This window comes from Mytilus galloprovincialis, chromosome 4 (assembly GCF_965363235.1).
Source record: "Mytilus galloprovincialis chromosome 4, xbMytGall1.hap1.1, whole genome shotgun sequence".
In the NCBI taxonomy this organism is placed as follows: Eukaryota; Metazoa; Mollusca; class Bivalvia; order Mytilida; family Mytilidae; genus Mytilus; species Mytilus galloprovincialis.
Genome location: NC_134841.1, coordinates 6,382,984 through 6,409,266, shown reverse-complemented (window position 1 = coordinate 6,409,266; position 26,283 = coordinate 6,382,984). Strand labels below are relative to the sequence as shown.

Sequence of the window (26,283 nt, the reverse complement as noted above, 5' to 3'; positions counted from 1 at the left end):
GGAACATGTGTACTACTTCTCAAGTTGATTTGACTAACTTCAGCAAAAACTACCTTGACCAAAAACTTTAACCAGAAGTGGAAAATGGACAAACACATGAAAGGAAGAATGAACAGACAGATGAACAAACTCACACACATACCCAAAAAGTTTTAAACATAATGCTCCCAGATGGAGCAATATTTAGGAGGGTCATATAAACATAATTTACTCCATCAAACATTTTAATATCCAAATAGCACTAGTTGTTAAGTAACATGTATGTAAAATTTACATGATGCATAAATGGTGACAACTATCAATATAACTTGATATGGTTGAGACATATTTTGTAATAAAGGAACATATATCCTAGCATAGGTTTTCAATAAAATAGTTTAATATTTAATATTGGAAGCTGTATATATATTACATCAGAAAGAAATTTGTCATAAGTTACACAGCCTAAACTAATTCATTTGAACTGATCAATTTTTCTAAATCAAAATGCTGTACTTCATAAACTATATATGACTAGAGACAACTTAAAAATATAATTTTCATATGTTGCAACAACATTTCAAATATCTATTTTCCTTTTCAGTTTAAACTTAACAGAACCAAAAATATTTTAAATAAATGTGATTACGGAAGATTGTGATTAATGTAATCAAAATGGAACCAGAAAATTCATTTTAAATCAACTCTATACAAACTGATAATAAAACAATTTTAATGAGGTATCATATAATAAATAATAAAAAATACGGTGAGTCCACTCAAAAGAATTAGTAAAAAAGATACATTGAAAATGGTACATTTGTTTTAAATTTTAGTTTTTGTTTATTTTTTGTTTTAGATAGTCCTGAGTTTAAGGTTCAAGACTATGGTAAATAAGTAAAGATTGTCAGACAAAAATAAATAATTTGAACACAAATAAATTCCATTTAAAAACATTTGACTGCCTTTGAATTGGTCATGACACCTGCATCATTCTATCTTCAAGTCAGCTGATACTAGCAGAAATGTCTTGAATTATTATTATTACTGTTCTGTTTATCACTCTGTTTTGATATATTGACACTTTTTTGTCTTTTATTTTCCAGATTCTTAGCTGCACTATGCAGTTCATCCATAAATCTAGGAACGCCTGAAAATACAAAATAAAATTGAAAGTTAGTACGTCAACACTGCTTAAAAACTTTTAACTTTCTATTAAAAAAAAGCATCTAGTATTGAAAATTAGCATATGCATACTAATCAGAACAGAAATATGAACTAAACAACTGACAATAAAGTCATGGTCTCCATCAACATTCAACTTTAAAGTCAATAATCAGAACAGAAATATGAACTAAACAACTGACAATAAAGTCATGGTCTCCATCAACATTCAACTTTAAAGTCAATAATCAGAACAGAAATATGAACTAAACAACTGACAATAAAGTCATGGTCTCCATCAACATTCAACTTTAAAGTCAATAATCAGAACAGAAATATGAACTAAACAACTGACAATAAAGTCATGGTCTCCATCAACATTCAACTTTAAAGTCAATAATCAGAACAGAAATATGAACTAAACAACTGACAATAAAGTCATGGTCTCCATCAACATTCAACTTTAAAGTCAATAATCAGAACAGAAATATGAACTAAACAACAGACAATAAAGTCATGGTCTCCATCAACATTCAACTTTAAAGTCAATAATCAGAACAGAAATATGAACTAAACAACTGACAATAAAGTCATGGTCTCCATCAACATTCAACTTTAAAGTCAATAATCAGAACAGAAATATGAACTAAACAACTGACAATAAAGTCATGGTCTCCATCAACATTCAACTTTAAAGTCAATAATCAGAACAGAAATATGAACTAAACAACTGACAATAAAGTCATGGTCTCCATCAACATTCAACTTTAAAGTCAATAATCAGAACAGAAATATGAACTATACAACTGACAATAAAGTCATGGTCTCCATCAACATTCAACTTTAAAGTCAATAATCAGAACAGAAATATGAACTAAACAACTGACAATAAAGTCATGGTCTCCATCAACATTCAACTTTAAAGTCAATAATCAGAACAGAAATATGAACTATACAACTGACAATAAAGTCATGGTCTCCATCAACATTCAACTTTAAAGTCAATAATCAGAACAGAAATATGAACTAAACAACTGACAATAAAGTCATGGTCTCCATCAACATTCAACTTTAAAGTCAATAATCAGAACAGAAATATGAACTAAACAACTGACAATAAAGTCATGGTCTCCATCAACATTCAACTTTAAAGTCAATAATCAGAACAGAAATATGAACTAAACAACTGACAATAAAGTCATGGTCTCCATCAACATTCAACTTTAAAGTCAATAATCAGAACAGAAATATGAACTAAACAACTGACAATAAAGTCATGGTCTCCATCAACATTCAACTTTAAAGTCAATAATCAGAACAGAAATATGAACTAAACAACTGACAATAAAGTCATGGTCTCCATCAACATTCAACTTTAAAGTCAATAATCAGAACAGAAATATGAACTAAACAACTGACAATAAAGTCATGGTCTCCATCAACATTCAACTTTAAAGTCAATAATCAGAACAGAAATATGAACTAAACAACTGACAATAAAGTCATGGTCTCCATCAACATTCAACTTTAAAGTCAATAATCAGAACAGAAATATGAACTAAACAACTGACAATAAAGTCATGGTCTCCATCAACATTCAACTTTAAAGTCAATAATCAGAACAGAAATATGAACTAAACAACTGACAATAAAGTCATGGTCTCCATCAACATTCAACTTTAAAGTCAATAATCAGAACAGAAATATGAACTAAACAACTGACAATAAAGTCATGGTCTCCATCAACATTCAACTTTAAAGTCAATTTTTGTTTACAAGAATGCACACTATATTATCAGTATCAATCAAGAATGGAATATGAAATAGGTCAACAAACATCTGCATAGAATAAAAGAATTCCCTACTATTTCCATGAAAACAATCCTTATATGTTGACAGTGAGATATATGTAATTTACAAACTATAATACAAATGTAACTTTAAATGGCAACATTTTTAAGCATACCTGCCAACTTTTCAAAATCTCTATGGTAGATTTAGGCAAAACAGGAATCAATTTCATCACTTTTACACTAATTAATGAACCATGAGTAAAGGGATGAATTAATAATTTTCATGAAATTTTGATGTTTCAAGTACACGTCTTTTTGGACTCAAGTGAAACCAAATACACTAACTTATTTTTGTTTATCTCACAGCCAGGATAAAAGTATTTATTAAAGTAAAATCAGGATAAAATATTATTCAATTTTTTTTCCAAGTGAATTAAAGGTACAAATTTTCTGGAGGAAATGAATAATGAAGAAAACGATGTAGTTTATCTGTTTAGAACCTTTTACCATCTCAAGACACGGAAACTTTAACATTCTTCAGGTCAGGTTTAGTTGAAACAATGTAGTTTATCTGTCTAGAACCTTTTACCATCTCAAGACACGGAAACTTTAACATTCTTCAGGTCAGGTTTAGTTGAAACAATGTAGTTTATCTGTCTAGAACCTTTTACCATCTCAAGACACGGAAACTTTAACATTCTTCAGGTCAGGTTTAGTTGAAACAATGTAGTTTATCTGTCTAGAACCTTTTACCATCTCAAGACACGGAAACTTTAACATTCTTCAGGTCAGGTTTAGTTGAAACAATGTAGTTTATCTGTCTAGAACCTTTTACCATCTCAAGACACGGAAACTTTAACATTCTTCAGGTCAGGTTTAGTTGAAACAACGTAGTTTATCTGTCTAGAACCTTTTACCATCTCAAGACACGGAAACTTTAACATTCTTCAGGTCATGTTTAGTTGAAACGATGTAGTTTATCTGTTTAGAACCTTTTACCATCTCAAGACACGGAAACTTTAACATTCTTCAGGTCAGGTTTAGTTGAACTGATTCAATGGTTTAGATAAGATATTGGAAAAATATAATAAACTAAAGATTCAGACAACTGACATGGTTTGCTTTAAAGCATTAAAGGTATAACACTGTCCATAAAACCAAATGCCATTAAAAATAGTTTTCTGTATTTATTTTTGTTGACTGGATATCCAGCAGTGAATGCCACCTTATATTCCAGATACAGGATAGGTCTATATGATATCCAGCAGTGAATGCCACCTTATATTCCAGATACAGGATATGTCTATATGATATCCAGCAGTGAATGCCACCTTATATTCCAGATACAGGATAGGTCTATATGATATCCAGCAGTGAATGCCACCTTATATTCCAGATACAGGATAGGTCTATATGATATCCAGCAGTGAATGCCACCTTATATTCCAGATACAGGATAGGTCTATATGATATCCAGCAGTGAATGCCACCTTATATTCCAGATACAGGATAGGTCTATCACAAGGGAAACGACTCATTTGTATTTTTCTGTTTTTTTACTGATAGAACAACTAACATCAGAAACGTTTCTGCAAATGCATTTTAATGCAAATTTGCATATCAAATGTGATTTAAAGACTGTTTACTGGAAAATAATGATGTAATTCAGATTGGAGATGAAGCATTTAGTCTGAATTAGTGCAGATTTGTTATATTATTATAGACTGCACCTCAAGGAATATAAGTAACTATCTTGAGTTAGGTGAACAATATATATCCTTTGTGAAACTAGCATAGCATACCGATATATTATAGCCATATTTATGACATGTTTGTAATTATTACCTGTTTTAGCTAGCCAGCTGTAACAGAAGCTGGTATATGATGCCTGTGGATCATCTGTATATGTCATCACATAGTCCAAACCATCCTGTAATATACATTAATTATAGATGAGGAAATAAAGGCCAGGATTAAATAATATCACAACACATGGTCAGTGTTAAGCTGGGAATTTGTCGACAACATATGCTAAAATTGTTTATTTTGTCCCCTTTTTAAAATGTGGGTTTCATAGACAATTATAATGCTTCAATACAGTGTTGTAGACTTTGACAGAAATGTGTGAGGTTTCAAGTTCTTAGTATGGTTCCTGCTCATTACTGAAGGCCATAATCTGTGTATTGCTGTCTCATTGATACTTTCATACATATCTTAACTTATTTATATGGTGTCCATGTAAAATATAAATGTAAATCACATTTGAATAATTAAATTTCAGTTCAAGTCATAACAACTGGTACATGTGATTGTCATATTGTAGGATATATAAAGTTTTTAATTTTAAAGGAACATATTTTGCTGTCAATCATTTCAAATAAATTTTACAACAGTTGTTTGAGGGACTTGTTATATTTAGATTTTTTGAATTATTTTCTCTCCAACTGCAGGGCTTTCCCTTGAAATTGAAGTAGTAGGCTAAATACCAATTATAGGTGGCTGTAACATGCGTTCGGCAAAGCTTGGTGTTTGGTGCTTTAGGGCAGGGGGTCTTGGGTCCCCAGAAGCTCTGGCATAAATAGAGCAAAATCCTGCATTCTCACAATCTCCTGGCACCTAATTTCATCTTTCAAATGACCAGTTTTTATGTATGAAATTAAAGAAAAAAATTTCATTTTTTTTTTTATGTAATTGTTTGTTTTTTATTTTCTTTACCTTATGCTTAACATTCGTTTGCTTTTAAAGAAGTTTTATTTATGTAATAATAGATTTATTTTGCATAACTACGTGCATTTGTAAACAAATGACCCCCCTTTTTTCTCCAAAGACTGTTACACGTATTTAAATCATACAATTATTTCTCAAGCATTGACAGAAAATTGATATATCCTCTGATTTTCTCTTTTTATGTAAACTGTTCAATAAGTTGGATACATAAATCATTTGGAAATGTTATTTATTTGTGGTCGAGTCGACAATATTCTACTTTCGTTTTTGACCTTGATTCTCTGAACACCACATGGGATTTAAAAGTGTCAAAAGATACTGTTTTCCAGATTCTGAACAACATGATCTACAACGCTTTCTTTTATTTGACTGATATTATTCCATAACATAAAATTGTCTTCCTATCTGATTGTCTTCAAGTTCTAAAAATCCAAAACCAACAAGTTAATAACCATTGGAATGTCTCTATTGTTATCGTCCAATGACCACCGGAATGCTCTCTTGTTATCTTTGAAAGAATTGAAGCATTCTGACTTAAAATAGACAACCAATCAGTGACCTGAATTCATGTTAACTATATTTAGCCCAAGGTCAACACTGACTTTTATCCTTGTTTATTGTGACCGCGACTTTGCGACAATAAGTCTCTCAGCTGCCTGTAAACATTTGAAAAAGATATTTTTTTCTTTTTGAATTTATATTTTTGTCAGTGAAGTAGTCCACCATCTACCGGCTACTTCAGAAAAGCCCTGTACAAGTAGGATTCAACAAGAGTCGACACATAAATGTTTCACACTATCAGAAAGTAATATTTGTTGAATTTAAAACAAAATAAACTCTGATACTCATGAAATCTAGAGCATATGGTCTGTTAACTAGACTTCACAACATTATCTGAAACTAATGGCATTTCATGACAGAATCCAAGATGTTACTACATCAAGATGGTATCCCAATGAGATAGAAAGGCAAATAATTGTTTTGAATTGCGATGTTCAAGCTACATTTTGTATATGACGTCACAACTGTTGTGACCAGATGAAATTACATCCTTTTGAGTTCCAACACAAGTATCTTTGTAATCAGACTTTTTTGTCAGATAGACATGTTAGATTTGTGTACGATACAACCACTTTACAATAATAGTACACCACCTGTGGAGAAAGAATCTTGCTATAATATTAAAGACTTACATCATCAAACTGTTTATGTGGTTTAATGACCATTGTTGATGAGTAAGTAACCACTCTCACATGAGTTTTGTCGACTGGACATTTAGGATGATTTACTACATGAGAGCATATCACCATTGTATTTTTAGCACTATCAACCTGAAAACAAAATGTAATGCATCCATTTTAATATTAGTTCTGATAAAAATGCAATAACATTTCATTATTTCAACAATTATTCTGAAGATTTGATAGCACATGAGACATTACTGCCTCAACTCTTACAAAGTAATAGATTTTAAACAATCACATCCAACTCTCAGATTTTTATTTGATATAATTATTAGAATCTAAAATTAACTGTAAACCATCTTATTTTCATTGATACTTATTTTTCGTGACAAACCCTTTCTGGTCAGGTTTATTTACATTCTTTCGTAACAGGTCCCCACGTAATGTGTTGTGCAATGGTCAAAGTTTTAATAAGAGGTGTTGTAGTAAAAGCAGCAGTATATTTACGTAAGATTTTGATAGCATAAAGGATTGTATTTGGCAAGCAAGTTCATGTCCCCTTGTTGATAGTGAATCTTATCCCTCAAGCATTAATATAAAAATAATTTGAAGTTTCATATGAACTAAACAAAATGGCTTCTGTAAAGTCACACTAACCTGAAATCTTCTTTTGTATAAATATTCTCTACTATACATTGGATACTGAAAAACAAAATCAATATATGAAAAGTCAAATTATTTACATATCAATAATTTTTGAGATAAACATGTTCATTATGACTTTTTTATGAGATTTTGGCATAGTTAAAGTGCAAAATATGAAAAAGCACTCACATTTGAATATCCATAATATACTACTATTATACACGGGACATGATGTAACAAGAGTTTAAACTTCTACTAAACAAAATAATCCTGAATTGTCTCCCTTGTGTTAAACTAGTTTTTTTCCTCACCTAAGTTTCATGTAATCACTACTTTTTATATGACTTATTGCAATTTCAAATTTTAATAAAACAGCTGCGCCATGAGCTCATGATACGCCAGTCGCGTTTTCAAAGAATAAAGTTCAATTACTTCTCAATATCATATCAGAAATTTATAAAAGTTGAAAAGGAACTAACGTCAATATATATAAACAATTCACCAAAGTTACATGAGAACTGCTGAAATCAATTTTGAGTTGTCAAAAACTGGAAAATCCCCCCTTTTTTAATGAATAAAACCCCATAACGCTGAAACATTAAATCTAAAATTAATAAAAATCAAAAGGGAGCTTACATCAATAGATTTTAAATATTCACCAAAGTTTCACGAGTCCTGCTGAAAGCATTTTTGAGTTCTTGTTTGAAAACTGGAAAATCCCCCTTTTTTCGATGAACGAAACCCTTAGAAACTAAGTTTGAACCTTAAACTAATTGCAACCCAAAATGTTTTAGTTCTTATCTATAGCATTAAGCCCCAAATATACAAGGAAAAAAGTGCTATAAAATCTAACTTGAGGAAAACACAAAATCAGCATTTTTAATTTCTTATGGAAATTAACATTGGAAAGGGAGATAACTCCGTTTTTTTGTCAGTTTTTGGTTGATTTTCTTTAAATTCATGTATAGTATGATACTTTGATGGGATGATAAGTTCATATACCTTTTTTGAAGAGTTATCTCCCATATCAATGCAAATCTCTAAAGGAATTTTAAAATTATGATTTTTTAGTTTCCTAAAGTTAGATTTTATGGGACTCTTTCTGTGTATTTTGTGGGTATAAGCTAAAGATTAAAACTTCAAAATCTTCTGTTGCAATAACTTCAAGGTAAGGGTCAATTGTATGCTAGATCGACTGGACTATTAAGCCAACTAAAATTAATTAGTAGATTTTCATCCAAATTTTTGAAAAAAATGGGCGGGAGGGAGGATTTTATTTTTTTATTTTTATTTCTTATGAAACCCTCTTGTGACGTGTTCTTCAAATATGCAAGTGTAATAATAAGCTTATATTCTGTATATACATATATAAGGAATCGTACATAATATTTCAAATCTTAACATGAATAAAAATCTCTAATTGGCAACCACTGTTTACACATTTCACTACATGTAATTGCTGCTTTAGAAACCTAATCAGCAAAAACATAACAGAAGAATGCTCTCTTCAGTTAGACTACCTTCACCAAATTTAGTGTCTTTTTAAGTGACCATTTTTTGGTCTCCATAAAATGAAACAAATATGCAACTAAAGAATTACGAGTTCAGAATAAAAAGAAACCGATTTGAAAACGAAAGGGTTGGTGCTTTTATGATTCTTCTTGTAGATGCAAATATAATTAATATGTAAAACGTGAACTTAACCAAAAAGGAGAAGCTGTTTAATGGCTCTGTTGAGGGTATTGGGACAAAAGGTGTTTGTGCTGTTTGTCAACCAAAAAACCCATGGGTAAATTTAAGTTGTATGCCGACTTTTTGAACTCAATTATACTGTCATAAATCTAACAAGTTCGTCCTTGCTTCATTTTATTTATACGGTTATGGTTTTGTACGAATGTGTTCCATGATTCGTGCTCTTTGGGTATAATTCACAGTCCAAAATTCCTTCCACAAAGTCATTTCATCAATAAAAAAATCAACGGTTTTCTAAATCACAGAAATTTGTGTCATGCCGCGATTTGCCATCTTGGACACAGCGTATTACTTGTAACCCGATTATTTCATGCCCTTCTTGAAAACCATCTCTATTCTCGGTAGACGATTTTGTCATCATAGAGCTGCAGAATCTTTTTTAATTACTCGAAGTACAGTCGACTCTCGTTATGTCGAAGTCAGCCGGACCAGAGAAATATTTCGAGATACACGTAGTTCGACTCAAACGAACACCGGAAGTTCGACAATCTAAGGGACACAAATCTTGCTTAGCTTGGTAAAGCTAAAATAAATCCGGGTGAATATGACAAGGGGATCGATATTCTAGTATCAGATCGATGTATTTGTATGTCACAGTCTTTTATTATTATAATGACTGTTATTTTTACTTATTCAATTGTTTCAATTAAAAACAAAATCCTATGGCTTTTCCAAGAGAGTAATTTCCAATCGACAGTTTCGTAATTCAGGTCGCTAATAGCTGACAAAATTGTTTATTCTCGGATACAAGAGATTTAAGAAAATTTTGATTTCTATTCATTTTGTTTTATCTCACTCTTTGTTTTCAAAAGAACATATAATAAGATTAAAGACGCTGTTTGAGTAGTTTTTAGGTGATCATCAACGGAAGCCATAATCCTCACTTTATACACACCCAAGCTCATTAGTGTAAATCACAAATTAATTGTTTTGTAAACAATTAAAATACTTTTTCATGAACATTAACAATTTATCACTAATTATTTATAAAAATTCTACAAAAGATAATCTTAGGAAAACACTCATGGAAATAGCATGTCATAAATCAATACAGTGGTCAGTGACCGGAAATTTAATTACACGTGTATTGTCAGATTAACTCTTCAATCCATTTAAATCCCGGAGGTCATGTTTTGACATATGTGTATTAGTTCGAGATAAAAAATGATTTTTGAATGCTTTTGTTAACCTTGGGACCGTAAATTTAGTTCGACTCAACCGAAATTTCGACTCATCCAATTTCGACTCATCAGGAGTCGAATTACATACTTTTGTATGGTATAAAGTTCGGGACCACGTGAAAACTTCGACTCATCCGAAATTTCGAGTCAACCGAGTTCGAGACAACGAGAGTTAACTGTAATACTTGAAGAAAAAAAATCGGGGCGGGCAATTTCAGAGGGGTGGGCGGGGATGAAAATCTATCAATTAATTTTAATTGGCCTTACTCTGAAACATACATATAATCTAAAATTTATAAAAATTGAAAGGGAGCTCATGTCAAGAGATATGAACAATTCACCAAAATTTCTTGCAAACAGTTGAAAGCATTTTTTAGTTATTGTCCAAAACCTTGAAAATTCCCCCTTTTTAAATGAATAAAACCCCATAACTCGGAAACATACAATCTAAAATTTTGGAAAAAGAAAGGGAGCTCACGTCAATATAGATTCTACCACTGCATCGAGTGTTATACGATATTTATCCACTCGGGACAGTTAAATTTTCAAATTTAAAATGCGAGGCTCGCAGAGCATATTTAAAATTTTACAGAGTGGATAAATATCTTACTACACGAGATTTGGTGGTAGAATCTGTTTCTCTAATGATTTTCAAACAATGTGCAGGCAAATGTATTCCTTCTTTTCGAATGATCTGCAAAAAGATGTGTTCTTTCTTTCTTTTTTCATGCTGTCACAGGAAATTCAGAGGAAAGCAAGAAAATTAGACGTCATAATCGGATTTTAACCAATGAAGAACTGAGATCAAACGAACCACACGTTGATTAAATTTTTTTATACAATGGGTGAAGAAAGGGATTAATAGACGAAGAATTAGAGAAACAGATATAAACAATTCCCCAAAGTTTTATTCAAAATAGTTAAAGGATTTTAAAGTAAATATCCGACATGTTGACGACAGTTCACGGACAGACAGACAAATGAGCGTATACAAACATAAAATAATTTAAAATTATTATTTCCACTAAGAATCATTATTTCCACTAAGAATCAGCTAATAGAAATACACAGTTAATTTTCCCTTAATATTTCTGTTTGTGATTTATCCTATCTCCCCATTACCTGAATTGAATAATAACTTTTTTTTTGACAAACAGGACATGATATAACATGATTTGTTTTAAATATGATCATGACATACAGGAAACTGTGTGATCCACTGGACAATCTCTGTACCAGTCTGTTCATCTTTGTCTACTATCTCTAACTTTATCACACGTTGGTCCCACTCTTTACGATATTCTAAATCTCTCTGAAATATATACAACTTTCATTTCTTTATTTCTTAAAATATATATTAAAACATCCAAGACAACTACAATAACCGCAGGACATGGATAACATCTAAAAAAAAAAAATGACCAGGAAATCATAGTTGAATTTAATATCCTTTTGGATATTGAAAAAGCTTACCATCCACTAAGATGGTGGCATAAACATAGTGTAGATATACCATGTTTTCTCTTTTCAAAATCTTTGTCTGTCCTGTGTAGAGGCGGTAAAGTCTGCCTTGCTATTTTACATTTCTTTTTTTAAACTTGTGACAGAGAAAATTTCTCTTGTGTGTTTGAGATGAGGAATATGAACAAGAGAGCTGTTTATATTTTTTTCATCATCAATGGGTAGTACATGATTTTGGGTCAAGATCAAATACACTATATCTATTCTTCTCCAATGGTAAAAATATTATACTCTTTTCATTTTTAAAAATTCAATGCATTTTGGACCAAACATAGAGAACATATACATGTTGAAGGTGATCAACTTCATATTTACAGATTTGATAGCATATTCACGAACCTCTCTTCACCTCTTTCTGTAACTTTTGAAAAGTCAGCAATTTGTCTGGAGGTGTTTTATAGTTTTGCCAAATAAGAAACTTCCAGGAATCTGGAAACTTACATTTTACTTATGCAACTTTCACATGAATGCCAAGCAAACATGTAGGTGTAACATCATAAAATGTTCCATTATGCTACACTCACCTGAATATCAAAGAAACATGTAGGCGTAACATCATAAAATGTTCCATATACTGAAATGTAAAAATAAAGTTATATAGTATTTTAATTTTGAAGCATACTGATATAGAATTTTTGGAACTGACATTTCACAAATAACATAGCTACAGATGTAGTTATAAAGCATGCTACATAATTTAGTTTTACAAAACATCTGCAAATAATTGTATATATATAAAAAATTAGTTTTAATATTCTTTGCCTGTTGATACAGTTTATATGTAAACATAAATAAAAGATTGAACTCTTTTTTTGCAAGAAAAGAGATAAAGAATGGTGATAAACCTTTGTATTCAAATAAGTAAGAATCTGGAATGGGTTTTCTCCAAACTTTTAGGTGGTCACTTTCAATGACTTTTTCCCAACTCTTTAAATATCCTTTGTCGTCTGTAGGTTTCTTGAAATCTTCTTCAATGTGTTGAACCTGTGCCATATCATCTATCAAACTGAATAAACATATGAAATACAAAAATATAACTGATAAATAGAAATTATTTGGATAGAATACTGTATTTACAAGATTGATTTTCCTTCATTTATACAGATTAGAAAAATTATTGTAAGTTTCTGTTTCATTTAATTAATTTTTTCACAACTTTATACTTCTAAAGGCTCATGACAATTTAGAGAAGGATTCTCACTAAGATATATATAAGGATAAGTCGGTAGAATTACTTCTTGAAATGGTGATTGCCAGTTGAATTTGCCGAGTCCATACTACAGACTCATTCACAAATATAAATATTTAAAATCGGAACCGTCCTTTTCAGCAAAGTGGGCTCCCTCAAAAAAATCAAAAAAGTGATTAGTTTTTAAACACTGGGTTACATTGTAGTTAATATGTACATTGTATGTATATGATTAAAAAAAAAACCAAAAAAAAAAACACAAATCTTAACACATTGGAAATCTAAAAGTATATAATTCTTATATGAATGATTTGCATATTAAAGAATACTTTGATATGATTGGTCGAGACAACTGCCAGTAGTATTTCTTGATGTTGTTTATTTTTCGATAGACTGACCAAACTTCTTTTTTGTACCCTATGTAAACAAGATGGCAGCAATAATATAGCAATCTGACTTGAAATATTTATTTACACTTCGAGTTAATCGATTAATAAAATAATAAACACAAAACATTCATTTAAATGATAATTCAATTTTTTGTAATTATTTTTTTTTCAAATTGAAAATTTCAAGGAGTACATATTTTTGCGTTAACCAACAAATATATTCATGTGTCAGGGCAATTCAATGACACAAGTACTGAAATATACAATTTATGTGTTATAGAGGTTCAAGTGTGTAAAAATAAATTCCTCGTCTCCAATGATAACAATAACAGGAATCCGGGTCCATTCACGTCCAATCATGTTCGCAACAATATTTTTTATTGGTTTTGTGTTTAATGACTTTGTAATCTAGTTTTGGCAAGTATTCCTATAAGTATAATTTGTTGTCATTGTCTCAAAATAAAAAATTTTTTTGGGGGTTGAATAAAACTTAATCATATTTTGGATAGTTATTATTATTCAACTAAAATTTGCTTTACAATCGGGTGTGAATGTGTATGGTGCGAACGGACCTTGGATGGGAACGTGCGAGGTGCGAACATGTAGGATGCAAAAGTGTATTGGGCGTGAACAGACCTGATACCCAATAACAGCATATGACATAGGAAATGTATGAATACACCTTATTGCTAGTCCCGGCTGACCCAGCCGCTTAAATCTTTGACGCATACAACAATCACTTTTCCATTGTGGCGTCAGATATTTTGTTTTATGACGTCAAAATTTTACGGGAACCTGTGTGATATCCAGTAATGGCGGACATTTAGGGGTCATCCATAATTGTCAACCATTTTCCAAAGTGTACAAAACGTACACTTTTTCAGACCCCCCACCCTCCCTCAAAAAGTGTATGTCACCGTAACAAATTATCAGCTGAATAAAGAAAGAGAAATACTATACTGATTTCGATTTACTATGATTTACTATCATTTACGCATTCATTCATTCATTCATTCATTCATTCATTCATTCATTGACAGACTATGACAATAGACTTTCACTATACTTTCTGCACGATAATTTAATGCATGTAATCCCGCCACAAATTGTCTGTACTATATATACTGTCTACCCGTAAAAATACGGGTATTCACACTTACTCAGCACATTAGAGCTGCGGGATCTATAACTTTTTCCCTATTTTCAGGTAAGCACATTTTCACTTTTAAAGGCCTTTTATTGCATGTTTTGCCTGTCAAATTCACGGTCCAAATTATAAGGAAACTTTTAATTACATAATTGTAATTCATTTATTAATGTATTTTCAGTGTGAATAAAATATTGGAAAGCTTATACTAGTCACTTATCAGCCCAAATAGAATAAAACCATGTGGCCAAATGACCCTGTGACAAAATGGAGGTTCCACCGAGATTAAAGCAATCCATTTTCACGTTGTACACCAAACCATTACAATAACAGTCCGTTGTCAGAAATTATAGAGAGCCATAAAGAAAACTGGTTATCTGGTTATAGCCTGTCAACGACAAATTTCCTCCAAATTCCTGTTAGCAGTTTAAGGCAGTTTATATACGAAAACTACGAAAACCGTTTGACGGAGAATTATTAATGCCGGCTTGAACATATATTTTATGGAGGGTAATATTTCAAACATGCTTCGTGTGACAAGGTACGCCAACGTCTAATTTCTTAAGTGTTTAGCGCATACCTTTAGAGAAAGATTTTGTGAATCGTTCAATTAGTTTGAAATGAATGTTAGTCTCATGTGAAAATGTTTAAATCTAGCAACACAAGTTTTGTGAATCGTTCAATTAGTTTGAAGTGAATGTTAGTTTCATGTGAAAATGTTTCAATCTAACAAAGCAAGTTGGTGAATACTACATATGATGTGCTTATTAGTATATCCGTTATTATGTATTGATTATGAAGTGAACTTCATTTATTAGTTCGTTTGTACTACGAATCTACTCAACCGTAGGATTGATTTCGACTACTTACTATACACCTTGATGAGGATCAACCCGAAATTGACATAGCACGTGATAAAGTTAAATGTAAACTGAAGTTAGAACTGTGTGTTTTCTTTGATACAGACGATTGAAATATATTTATTTATTTACATGAACAGTAAAGTAAATACATTGATTTGAAAATGAAAATATTTTAATTCATATATATGTTTTGAAATTGAATTGTGAACATGTTTCCTTATTGTTAATTCCTCAAATATATTTTTCAGAATATAACTACTATAGCACAGCACTCAGAAAATACCTGCACGATCGTAAAATTCTTTTGCACTTTGACCTTTGACATGTAAAGGGTGAGTAGTCATTTCATTATTCATGCTCATTTCATCATTATCATTATTCGTTGTTTTGTCCTTGTATTTGTGTATATGTTTGTATTGTCTCAGTACCGTTACATTTTTGTGGTATAGAACTGAGAGTTCTATTCAAATACAGCCAGTACAGTTTGAGTATAATATAGTTAACATCATGGCTAGTGAAAAAGACTTAGAAAAAGAGATCGAAGATGATTTATCTGAGAGTATGTCTAAAGCACAAATAGATAAGATGATTAAGTTCTTACATACACACACTGATTATAAAGTTATAAAGGGTCATGAACTTAGACATAGTACCCCTAAGGTTAAAATTGAGAGTGAACCACCCCCAAGGCCCCCTCCCCCTCCACCGATTAGAAAGTCTAGTTTTTTACATACTAGTGGTGTCAGGGGAAAGTCATTTTTTGGCGATGTGTCGACTAGTTATAGTGCTTTTCAGAGGCCCAAGTTTCCTATTTTTTCGGGAGAAGCTAAGAGTGAAGCGACATTTGATGTTTGGATGTTTGAGGTGAAATGCGTTTTACGAGAGGGAAATTTTTCTGACCCGGTCATATTACAGTCTGTTAGGGGTTCATTGAAGGGTAAAGCTCGGAGTTTGTTGTTGTCATTACCTGAGGATGCTTCTCCTCAGCAGATACTTGAAAAGTTAGAGGGTGTGTATGGTAATGTTTATACCAGTGAGGCTTTACTTGAGAAGTTTTATAAGGAGACTCAACAACCTTCTCAATCAGTAGCTGATTTTGGTATGACTTTAGAGTCAATAATTCAACCTGCTGTTGAAAAAGGTGATATTAGTTTCGATACTAAGAATGAGATGCTCCGATCTAAGTTTTGGTCAGGAATAAGAGACCCACTTCTTAAAAATTCAAGTAGGTATAAATTTGATACAGTTAAGGATTTTGATCAGCTTAGGAAGGAAATCAGAGCTATAGAGCTTGAATTGGCAAATTCTGAAAAAGCTGTTAGCACTGTGCAACATCAGCCTATTTCTACCGACTCGGTCAAGCTTGACGATATATTGAAAAAAATTGACCGTATGGGTAAGAGATTAGAAACTTTAGAAAACAAAACACCAAAAGAGACAAATAAGGTAACAGATAATCATGGTCAGTCTAACCCGGAATATTCCACTGGTTCTGGACGTGGAAATTATTCGCGGAGTTATGGTCGAGGTCGAGGATATCAGAATCGGAGAGGTCGCAGTGGTAATAGGAATACTTACAATAATCAGTCTGGAAATTCACGACAAAATGCTAATGGCGATTTAAACGAATAGGAGTCTCCAATGAAGGACGAATTGGAGATTCTAAACTCGTTGCTGCCAAGCATAGTCCTACGTTAGTTAAATCTACAGATGATATTGTAAGTAAGCCTAAAACTACTTTGTTAGATAGAATGGTCGGTAAGGCAAATGAAACACATGTTTATGTGAACGGAAAAAAATGTAAGTCTTTGATAGATAGTGGATCTATGGTGTCTACTATTAGTGAACCTACATTAAGATCGTTCCACACAGTCCCCACGATAAAGACTTTAGATGAGTTTATTCTCTCAGTACGAGTAGCTGAGGGTTCACAGTTGCCATACCTTGGGTATGTTGAGGTAAATATAAAGGCACCATTTCATACTGAACCTATGATGGTCCCATTATTAGTTGTACCCGAGACAGATTATAATAGATCTGTTCCTATTTTAATAGGTACAAACGTATTAAGGCCTATGAAGTCCACTTTAACAAGTGATTCTGAGGTAAATATACCACATGAATGGGATACAGCATTTTCAGCTATGGACTCTAGTATTGTGAGTCTTGTAAAGTCCACAAATAAACGACCTATTAAGGTAAGCCCCATGTCCAGCATGACTGTTACAGGGTTGTGTAAGGCAAAGTCTAGTATACAGACGGCAGTTACCGAATGTGTTGATGATAATCAGAGTAGTTTAGGGGTATGTCCAAGAGTAGTTAACCTGAAGTCTACTGGTACAAACAGGATACCAGTTAGGATATTTAATATGTCAACCAAGGTAATATATGTGAAGCCTAAAAGTGTTCTTTGTGAATTGAATGAGGTAAAGATTGTACGTCATGCTGCTTTAGATAGTTCAGTTGAAGAAACAGGTGAAAAGGCGAGTGATGAATGTGATAAAGGTAAGATATTAAAGAATATAGGTGTTGAGTTGACAGAGGTGACACCAGAAACAAAAAGTAAGTTGGAAAATCTTATCTGTGATTGGAAGTCCGTATTTTCGACTGGTCCTACTGATTTAGGTTTTACCACCCTAGTTGAGCACGAGATACATCTCACAGATGAGAAGGCATTTAGAGAACCATATAGGAGGATACCACCTTCAATGTTTGAAGAGGTAAGAGAGCACATTAGAGAGATGTTAGAAGCAGGGGCTATACGAGAGTCATGTAGTCCATACTCTAGTAATGTGGTATTAGTACGTAAGCCTGATGGTTCACTTCGTTTTTGCATTGACTTTAGGAGGGTCAATAAAAAGACTATAAAAGACGAAAGAGGTTTGCCGAGGATAGATGACACGTTAGATTGCCTAGCAGGGGCAAGGTATTATTCTAAATTAGACCTTCGTTCAGCCTACTGGCAGTGCGGGGTTAAAGAATCAGACAAACAGAAAACAGCATTCAATTTAGGCCCGTTAGGGTTCTATGAATGCAACAGATTACCATTTGGTCTCACCAATGCATGTTCTACCTTCCAAAGGCTTATGGAACGATGTATGGGTGAGCTACATTTAAGAGAATGTCTGATTTATTTAGATGATATTATCATTTATTCGAAGACAGAAGAAGAGCATTTCAGGAGGTTAGAATCCGTTTTCTCTAAGCTGAAGGAGCACAACCTGAAGTTAAAAGGTAAGAAGTGTGAGTTTTTCAAGAGAGAGATCAAATATCTGGGTTTTATTGTATCCAATGAGGGTATCAAAACAGATCCAGAAAAGACCTCTGTCGTGAAAAACTGGCCCGCTATTAGGAATGTGAAGGATCTGAGAAAGTTTCTCGGATTTACTTCATATTATAGACGTTTCATTCAGGATTATGCAAAGATCGTTAAACCTTTAAACGATCTATTGATTGGTCATTCCACACAGAAGAAGAAGGTAAGTACGGTAAGACGGAAAAAGGCACCAACCAGGTGGTTCTGGAACGAGGCTCAACAGGAAGCTATGGATAAGGTAATTGATAAGTTAACCTCACCTCCTATATTAGCTTACGCTGATTATAAACTTCCGTTTACTGTGCATATTGACGCCAGTAACGATGGTTTAGGAGCGGTTCTTTATCACACACAGGAGGGCATTGACAGAGTAATTGCCTATGCCAGCCGTAGCCTACGTGGAGCAGAGAGACTTTACCCGACCCATAAAAGAGAATTTCTAGCTCTTAAATGGGCGGTGACCGATAAGTTCCACGAGTATCTGTATGGCAGTAAATTTGAAGTCAAAACGGATAATAATCCATTGACATACGTTTTTGATCGAGCTAAGTTAGACGCCGTCGGACATAGATGGGTCGCTTCTCTTTCAAATTACGATTTCAAATTAACATACAGAACGGGTAAGTCTAATGTAGACGCTGACGCCTTGTCTAGAATACAACCAGAGACTAAGCAGATGTTTAGTGATGCGATTAAAGCGGTATGTACTTCTGGTATTGTTTCTCCTGGTCCATTTATTGAGACCGTTTTATTGACTGAGAGTGTTGCCACTGAAGATTTACATGAGGTAAGTATTAGTAAGATTGACTGGCATGAGGAGCAGAACGCAGACCCGTCTATTCGGAGAATTATTGCTTTAGTTCAGGGTAAACATAAACCAACCAAAAGGAAGATATCATTAGAGACAGAGGAAGTTCGTAGGTATTTACGTGATTGGGATAAGTTTACATTAAAGGATGGGATATTGTACAGAAACAGTAGTCTGTATAATGAAAAGGTAACACAGTTAGTTTTGCCATCAGTACTCAGAGATATTGTACTACAGGGTTTACACGATGATGTAGGACATCAGGGTAGAGACAGGACATTATTCCTTGTGAAATCTAGGTTCTTTTGGCCAGGAGTGGACAGGGATGTAGAAACTAAGGTAATGTCTTGTGAGAATTGTATTCTGAGGAAGTCAAAGACGTGTAAAAAGTCGGCCGAAATGGTAAGTATACATACATCGTATCCTCTTGAGCTAGTTTGCATTGACTTTCTCACTTTAGAACAGTCAAAAGGTGGGTATGAGAATATATTGGTCATTACGGACCATTTCACTCGCTACGCTCAAGCAATACCTACACGTAACCAGACGGCTAAGACTACAGCTAAGTGTTTATGGGAGAACTTTATTCAGCATTACTCATTTCGGACTAGATTACACAGTGATCAAGGACGAAATTTTGAGTCGAGGATTATAAGCGAATTATGTAAGTTAGCTGATATTAAGAAGTCGAGGACGACCCCTTACCACCCCCAGGGAAATGGACAGTGTGAGCGGTTTAACCAGACACTGTTAAACATGTTAGGTACGTTAGACGAAGATAAGAAATCAGATTGGAAAACCTATGTAGCGCCTCTTGTCCACTCTTATAATGCTTCGAGACATGAAAGTACAGGATATAGTCCTCACTTTTTGATGTTCGGTTGGCATCCAAGACTGGCTATAGATGCGTTTTTAGGTATTTCATCTGGTTTACCTGTTAAAGATTACAAGACATATGTAAGTAATCTAGAAAAGAGACAACAGTTCGCATATAAAACAGCAGCCAAGGTAGCGGATAAGGCAGGTAAACGCCATAAGACCAGGTATGATTTGAAAGTAAGACATTCTAATCTACAGAAAGGGGACAGAGTTTTGCTCAAGAAAGTAGGATTTAAAGGTAAGCACAAACTACAGAACAAATGGAATAGAGATCCATATATTGTCGAGTCTCAGCCAGATACTAGTATACCTGTATACGTACTTAAACCTGAACATGGTCGTTCAAGGAAGGTAACTGTACATAGAAATATGCTACTACCCATTTTTTCACTACCTACAGATGAGATAGTACGACAACAAATTCCGTCTAGTTGTAAAAAGGGTAAAACCTTTACTAGACCACAGAATTTGCAAAAAGACGATACTGTTGATAGTGATAAAAATGAGCTAATGCTCACAGAGGTACGTAGTAACTCTAGCGATGAGGATGATGATGATATATGTATAGTTGCTACTCGGTCTCCTAGGGTAATAGATCCTGACCGAAGTTCACAGTTGGTACTTAATCCTCAGGCCCCAGAGTTTTTACCGTCATCGTCTAGTAGTTCTTTACCAGTTTCAGATTTAAGTAGTTCTCGTTCAGATTTTAGTGGAGATTTGCTAAGTGATACGTCAGGTCAGTCTAGTGTACTTTCTGGTGTTAATGATAGCTCTACATTAAGTGGTATGTCTGCTAGTGGTCATACGGAAAATAACTCCGTTGCCTTTGAGGCTACAGACACACAACCTGTCTTACGTCGGACGACTAGACAGTGTAGAGCCCCACAGCGTTACCAGGATTTTATTTTGTATCGTTGATTATTTTATAAAATTTACAGTTAGTTTTCAGTAGGATTTTTTGTCATATCTTTGATTAAGTGTTATTTTAGATATGTTTATTTGGTGTAAATATGGTTTTAGTATATATTTTTGTTGTTTATAGATGGCATTATATCCTTATTCGTATCTGTTTGCATCCAGTAGAGGGAAGTGTTTCTGTGGTATGGCTTGCAAAGATATTATTATCAAGTCCGGTGGTAAATTGCAAGATTTGTGCCGAATAGCTATTTCTAGACTTAAGGGTGATATGTGTGTTCATAGTATTGTATACTTTGTTATCGGAATTCCCGATATTTGTACTTTGACAAGGAAAAAAGATGGAGTTTCTTATTATGAAGAGTCATGGTTAAATCTCGACGTAGATCATGTGTCTAATATGAAAAATTTGATTTTGGATACTGAGAGTAAAATCAAGAAGCATGGAGGAAAAGTTGTGTTTTCAACTATTGCTGCATCTAGTTTCCGGGATTGGAATAATCATAGGCTTATGATTCATAAAACCAAATATTTGGTATATGAGGAAAATTATCCGGAAATGCAAGAAAAATTACATGAGATTTTACGGGAGACAAATAAGTTCATAACTGAGCTTAATTGTAGAAACCATATGATCACTCCGTTTTTACACACATATGTTCAGAAGAAGGGTGATAAGATTAAGTATATGTTTTCTAAGTTAGTGGATGGTGTACACCCATCGAAGAATTTAAGTCGTACATGGTTTTTGTATATGGAAAGGATTATTTCGGAGAATGAGAAAAATTTGTCTAGTGTCACTTAGAAATGAGACTTGTGAGGTTGCTGTCATATATGTTTGTGTCATTCATGAATAAATTTTGTTTTGTTGTATAATTGTGTTTTATTTTTTGTATTAGGATTTGATATGATTAGGATTATGGTTCATTAGTTCATGTCATTTCCACTCTGCATTCTGGGTAGAGTGGCACTTGCTGCCTATTTAACTTTGTATGATGGATTTTTTACATGATTTTGTTGTTGTTGTCCTTTATCCTAGATTTTGAACTTGTATTTCACTTTTGTATATAACGTGTGTGTGTGTATAGAATTTGTCATTTCTATGTTATATTGCAAAAGACTATAATCTCGTTAAGTTTTCCTGATGGACTTATTGTGATTTGGAGATAAAATTTCAGGGACGAAATTTTCTCCTTGGGCCGAGAATGTGTCACCATAACAAATTATCAGCTGAATAAAGAAAGAGAAATACTATACTGATTTCGATTTACTATGATTTACTATCATTTACACATTCATTCATTCATTCATTCATTCATTCATTCATTCATTCATTCATTCATTCATTCATTCATTCATTGACAGACTATGACAATAGACTTTCACTATACTTTCTGCACGATAATTTAATGCATGTAATCCCGCCACAAATTGTCTGTACTATATATACTGTCTACCCGTAAAAATACGGGTATTCACACTTACTCAGCACATTAGAGCTGCGGGATCTATAACTTTTTCCCTATTTTCAGGTAAGCACATTTTCACTTTTAAAGGCCTTTTATTGCATGTTTTGCCTGTCAAATTCACGGTCCAAATTATAAGGAAACTTTTAATTACATAATTGTAATTCATTTATTAATGTATTTTCAGTGTGAATAAAATATTGGAAAGCTTATACTAGTCACTTATCAGCCCAAATAGAATAAAACCATGTGGCCAAATGACCCTGTGACATGTACATCAACCATTTTCAGATTTCAAGAGAAGAATCAATCATTCTTAATAAAAACAAGATCCTGTTTATCATATTTTAGTTTAATATAAAAATTTGCATTGAAAATATTAATCTAAAACATATCTGACTGTTTTATTTGATGACATCTATCTGTGATGCTTGTGTTTTGTCAGAATAAAGAGTACAAAGTATAGTGTTTCCCCTTTCACACAGTGGGAATGGTAACTCCAATGAAAAAGGGCACCTAGAGCATGCAAAATATTAACAAAAGTGCACATAAATTTTGTTAAGAATCAAAGAAAGGAAAATGCATGGCTATATTGCATTTGTAAAGTATGTACTGACAGTTGTTGATGGAATCAGAGCTCAAGACAACAATCAATAAAAGTGTATTAATGTTTTAAAACATTTTAAGTTTTTAAATTTCCCGCCTGTATTTCTATTTAAAAGGTCCCTGTAAATATGCCATTCATGGCACTATCATGGTTTATGTATATATACTGTAACGTGTACATATATTGGATATTAAGGTTAGACCATACATGTCAACCTCTGACAATGGGAAATCATGTCATGACATGACATGATATGTCAAAAAGCGTGTGAAAACGCGTGACGTAGATGCGGACTTGTTAATATGAATGTGGTAATGTTCATAATTTCATACAAATTTTTGAATATAAAAAAACAATATATATTCTACTGTGAACTTTTATTGTATTAAACAGTTGTCTGTTATGTTGCTTTTAAAGCACCACCACTAGGAATTACATTTATTTGATAACAGCACACAATACAAATGTAACATAGTCAAGTTCTGATCAGAATTCATTGTCAATTTCTTTATAATTGAAAAGGCTCTCCCACAATAGGAATTGATATTTGACTGAATAAGCTTCATCAAGATTTGAAAGAATGTCATAATGTTAGTTTTTTTTTTGGCAATGTAAAATGTCATCTATTATCTCTGCCATTGCTCCCATTGCTATTGCCTGGTTAAAATTGGGTAGTTCATCAGAAGAAAGCTGGTACTATGAGAGCTGATCCAACAGTTCTGTGATATTTTTATCCCCATGGCCTGTAGAAATCTGTTGCCGTGTTGGCTAGATTTGAAACTGAAATTGAAAAAGAAAAATGTTTTATAAATTTGATTTCCATTAGATAAACATGTTAAATGCTTATTCAAATAGCTACATTGTATTTCTCCTCTCACATGTATTGGTTTTTATCATTGCAACATAGAATGCACAAATTATGCGTTACTTATCACTCGATCATTTAAACTCGAACTCCAAAAATATATAATTTATAAATCTTGAATCTTGCCGTACACATCGTTTTGGCTTAACAATCGGCACTTTAGACGACGGTACAGGCCCTGAAAGTGACCTCTTTCTGTGCACATTTCCCCTATAAAGTGAATTTAAAAGAAAGTCACAGAATCGTTAAAACTAATCACAAACTACTTACCTTTTACTGTTTGTCCATATAGAAAAATAAACAATGTGGCAGCCAAACAATTACTTCGATTTTTTCAGTATTTATCGCTGAATAAGGAAAAAACCCGAGAATAGCGATATCACTAACGACCAAAAAATGAAAAGAACGAAAAAGCGTGTAATTGCGTGTAAAGTGGTGAAAAGCGTGTACACGCCATGTGACAAAATCCTCGCGTGCAAACCGTTAAAAAAGCGTGTATTACACGCGAATATCATGTCACTTGACATGTATGGGTTAGACTTCATATGGAGGTGTTCCTAATTAAAGGAGGCTTATACTAAGAAAAATAAGTTTATTTCCGGTTTACTATTTTGGAATACATTACAAGGAAATTAATCGAAGGACCACTTTAAAATCTTTTCACAAAATAGTGTCTTGTCAAAATCAAAACATTCAAAGAATTTAGTGTTTCTATCGATTTTGTTTATTAAACAGAGTGAAACGATAACGATCTATAATAAATCAGGTGAAATTGACAATTGGGGGTACTGAGAAATAAACTTTTTGTTTAAATAATTTTACTAGTTCACATTTTTGAAAGATTAAGTATTCATATGACTTGATCTTTTAATCATTCAATACGGATTGAGGAGAATTATGATATCGAAATAAATATCATCAAGTGAAAATAATAAAGAAGAAACAAGAAGAGAAACACACCCAAGCCAATTCTTGATTTTATACATCGACTTTCCCTACAGAAACGAAATAAATTCCGCAAATATAAAAAAAAAAGCGTACGGTAAAAATGTTGATTTTTAAACCCCCTCCCCTCAAGTGTACGTTTTGTACACTTTGGAAAATGGTTGACAATTATGGATGACCCCTTAGCGATAAGGTGTATTAAAAAGTTGGTTATTCTTGACCCCTTAGAGATAAGGTGTATTAAAAAGTTGGTTATTCTTTGGACAAATAAATACAATAAACACCTATTAAGTTCTTTGTCGGATATTCTTTCCTCCTCCCACTTGAATAATGGTAAACCACAGAGGAATAAGAGATTTCTTTTTTCACAGTGTTTTAAAAGAGAATTTCCTAGTCCATTTAAGACTCTCTTTAGAGAATTGTCTCCATACATTCGTCTATAAGAAGCAACTATCTGGAATGATCTCCGTAATCTCTGAGCTGCAACTGCTTTGCACTGTTGCACAAACAATTCCCCTATGGCAATGATTTTTGAATTAATGTTCTGAGCCAATTTCTTAACATTGTGGTTTTCAAAAAATGATTGTTTACAAAAATTTCTTTGGTGCTGCAGGACACAGATATTCGGTTTTGACTTATAGTGACATAAAATTCTAAAGAGCGGTTTTCTAGCGTCTGGAAGCATGATTACGTTAATTTAGGCAAGAGCTTAATTGTACAGCTCAGATCATTTCAAACGCATATCGTCCTTCAATCCACATGTCAGTCGGTAAAAGTGTGACCTGGAAATAACGAAAAGATAATTTTGTTATTTAGTTATTTTTTTCAAAACTCGTCATAGTTCCATAATATGAGACTCAAATATTATTTACTTAAATTATATGAACAGAGTATATTATAATTTAATAAAACCCCACTATTAACATTCAATTCTATTGCTAGGTATTA

At 32.9% G+C, this 26,283-nt stretch overlaps 1 protein-coding gene and 2 long non-coding RNA genes across 3 annotated transcripts; 1 reads left to right on the top strand and 2 right to left on the bottom strand.

The window, feature by feature from the left end:
* Positions 1–206: 206 nt before the first annotated feature.
* LOC143071225 (stAR-related lipid transfer protein 7, mitochondrial-like) lies at positions 207–26,117 on the bottom strand. The gene is made up of 8 exons (XM_076245410.1): positions 25,620–26,117; positions 12,792–12,952; positions 12,471–12,520; positions 11,627–11,737; positions 7,505–7,549; positions 6,857–6,994; positions 4,782–4,866; positions 207–1,129 (listed from the first exon to the last, which is right to left on the bottom strand). The coding sequence occupies exons 1-8, from the start codon at positions 26,018–26,020 to the stop codon at positions 996–998; spliced, it is 1,125 nt and encodes a 374-aa protein (XP_076101525.1). The 5' UTR covers positions 26,021–26,117; the 3' UTR covers positions 207–995.
* On the top strand, positions 14,434–23,195 carry LOC143071226 (uncharacterized). Its single transcript, XR_012976825.1, has 3 exons — positions 14,434–15,212; positions 15,783–15,866; positions 23,106–23,195. It is a non-coding gene; the product is annotated as an uncharacterized LOC143071226 (long non-coding RNA).
* On the bottom strand, positions 23,886–25,611 carry LOC143071227 (uncharacterized). Its single transcript, XR_012976826.1, has 2 exons — positions 24,661–25,611; positions 23,886–24,305 (listed from the first exon to the last, which is right to left on the bottom strand). It is a non-coding gene; the product is annotated as an uncharacterized LOC143071227 (long non-coding RNA).
* Positions 26,118–26,283: the final 166 nt, after the last annotated feature.

Bases quoted from the DNA above. Each gene is read 5' to 3' on its own strand.
- LOC143071225 (XM_076245410.1), bottom strand. From the start codon at position 26,020: ATGCTTCCAGACGCTAGAAAACCGCTCTTTAGAATTTTATGTCACTAT. The intron at 6,995-7,504 runs GTTAGTGTGACT...TTTTGTTTTCAG, and splicing joins TATACAAAAGAAGATTTCAG to GTTGATAGTGCTAAAAATAC. The intron at 1,130-4,781 runs GTAATAATTACA...TTGTATTTTCAG, and splicing joins CAGCTGGCTAGCTAAAACAG to GCGTTCCTAGATTTATGGAT.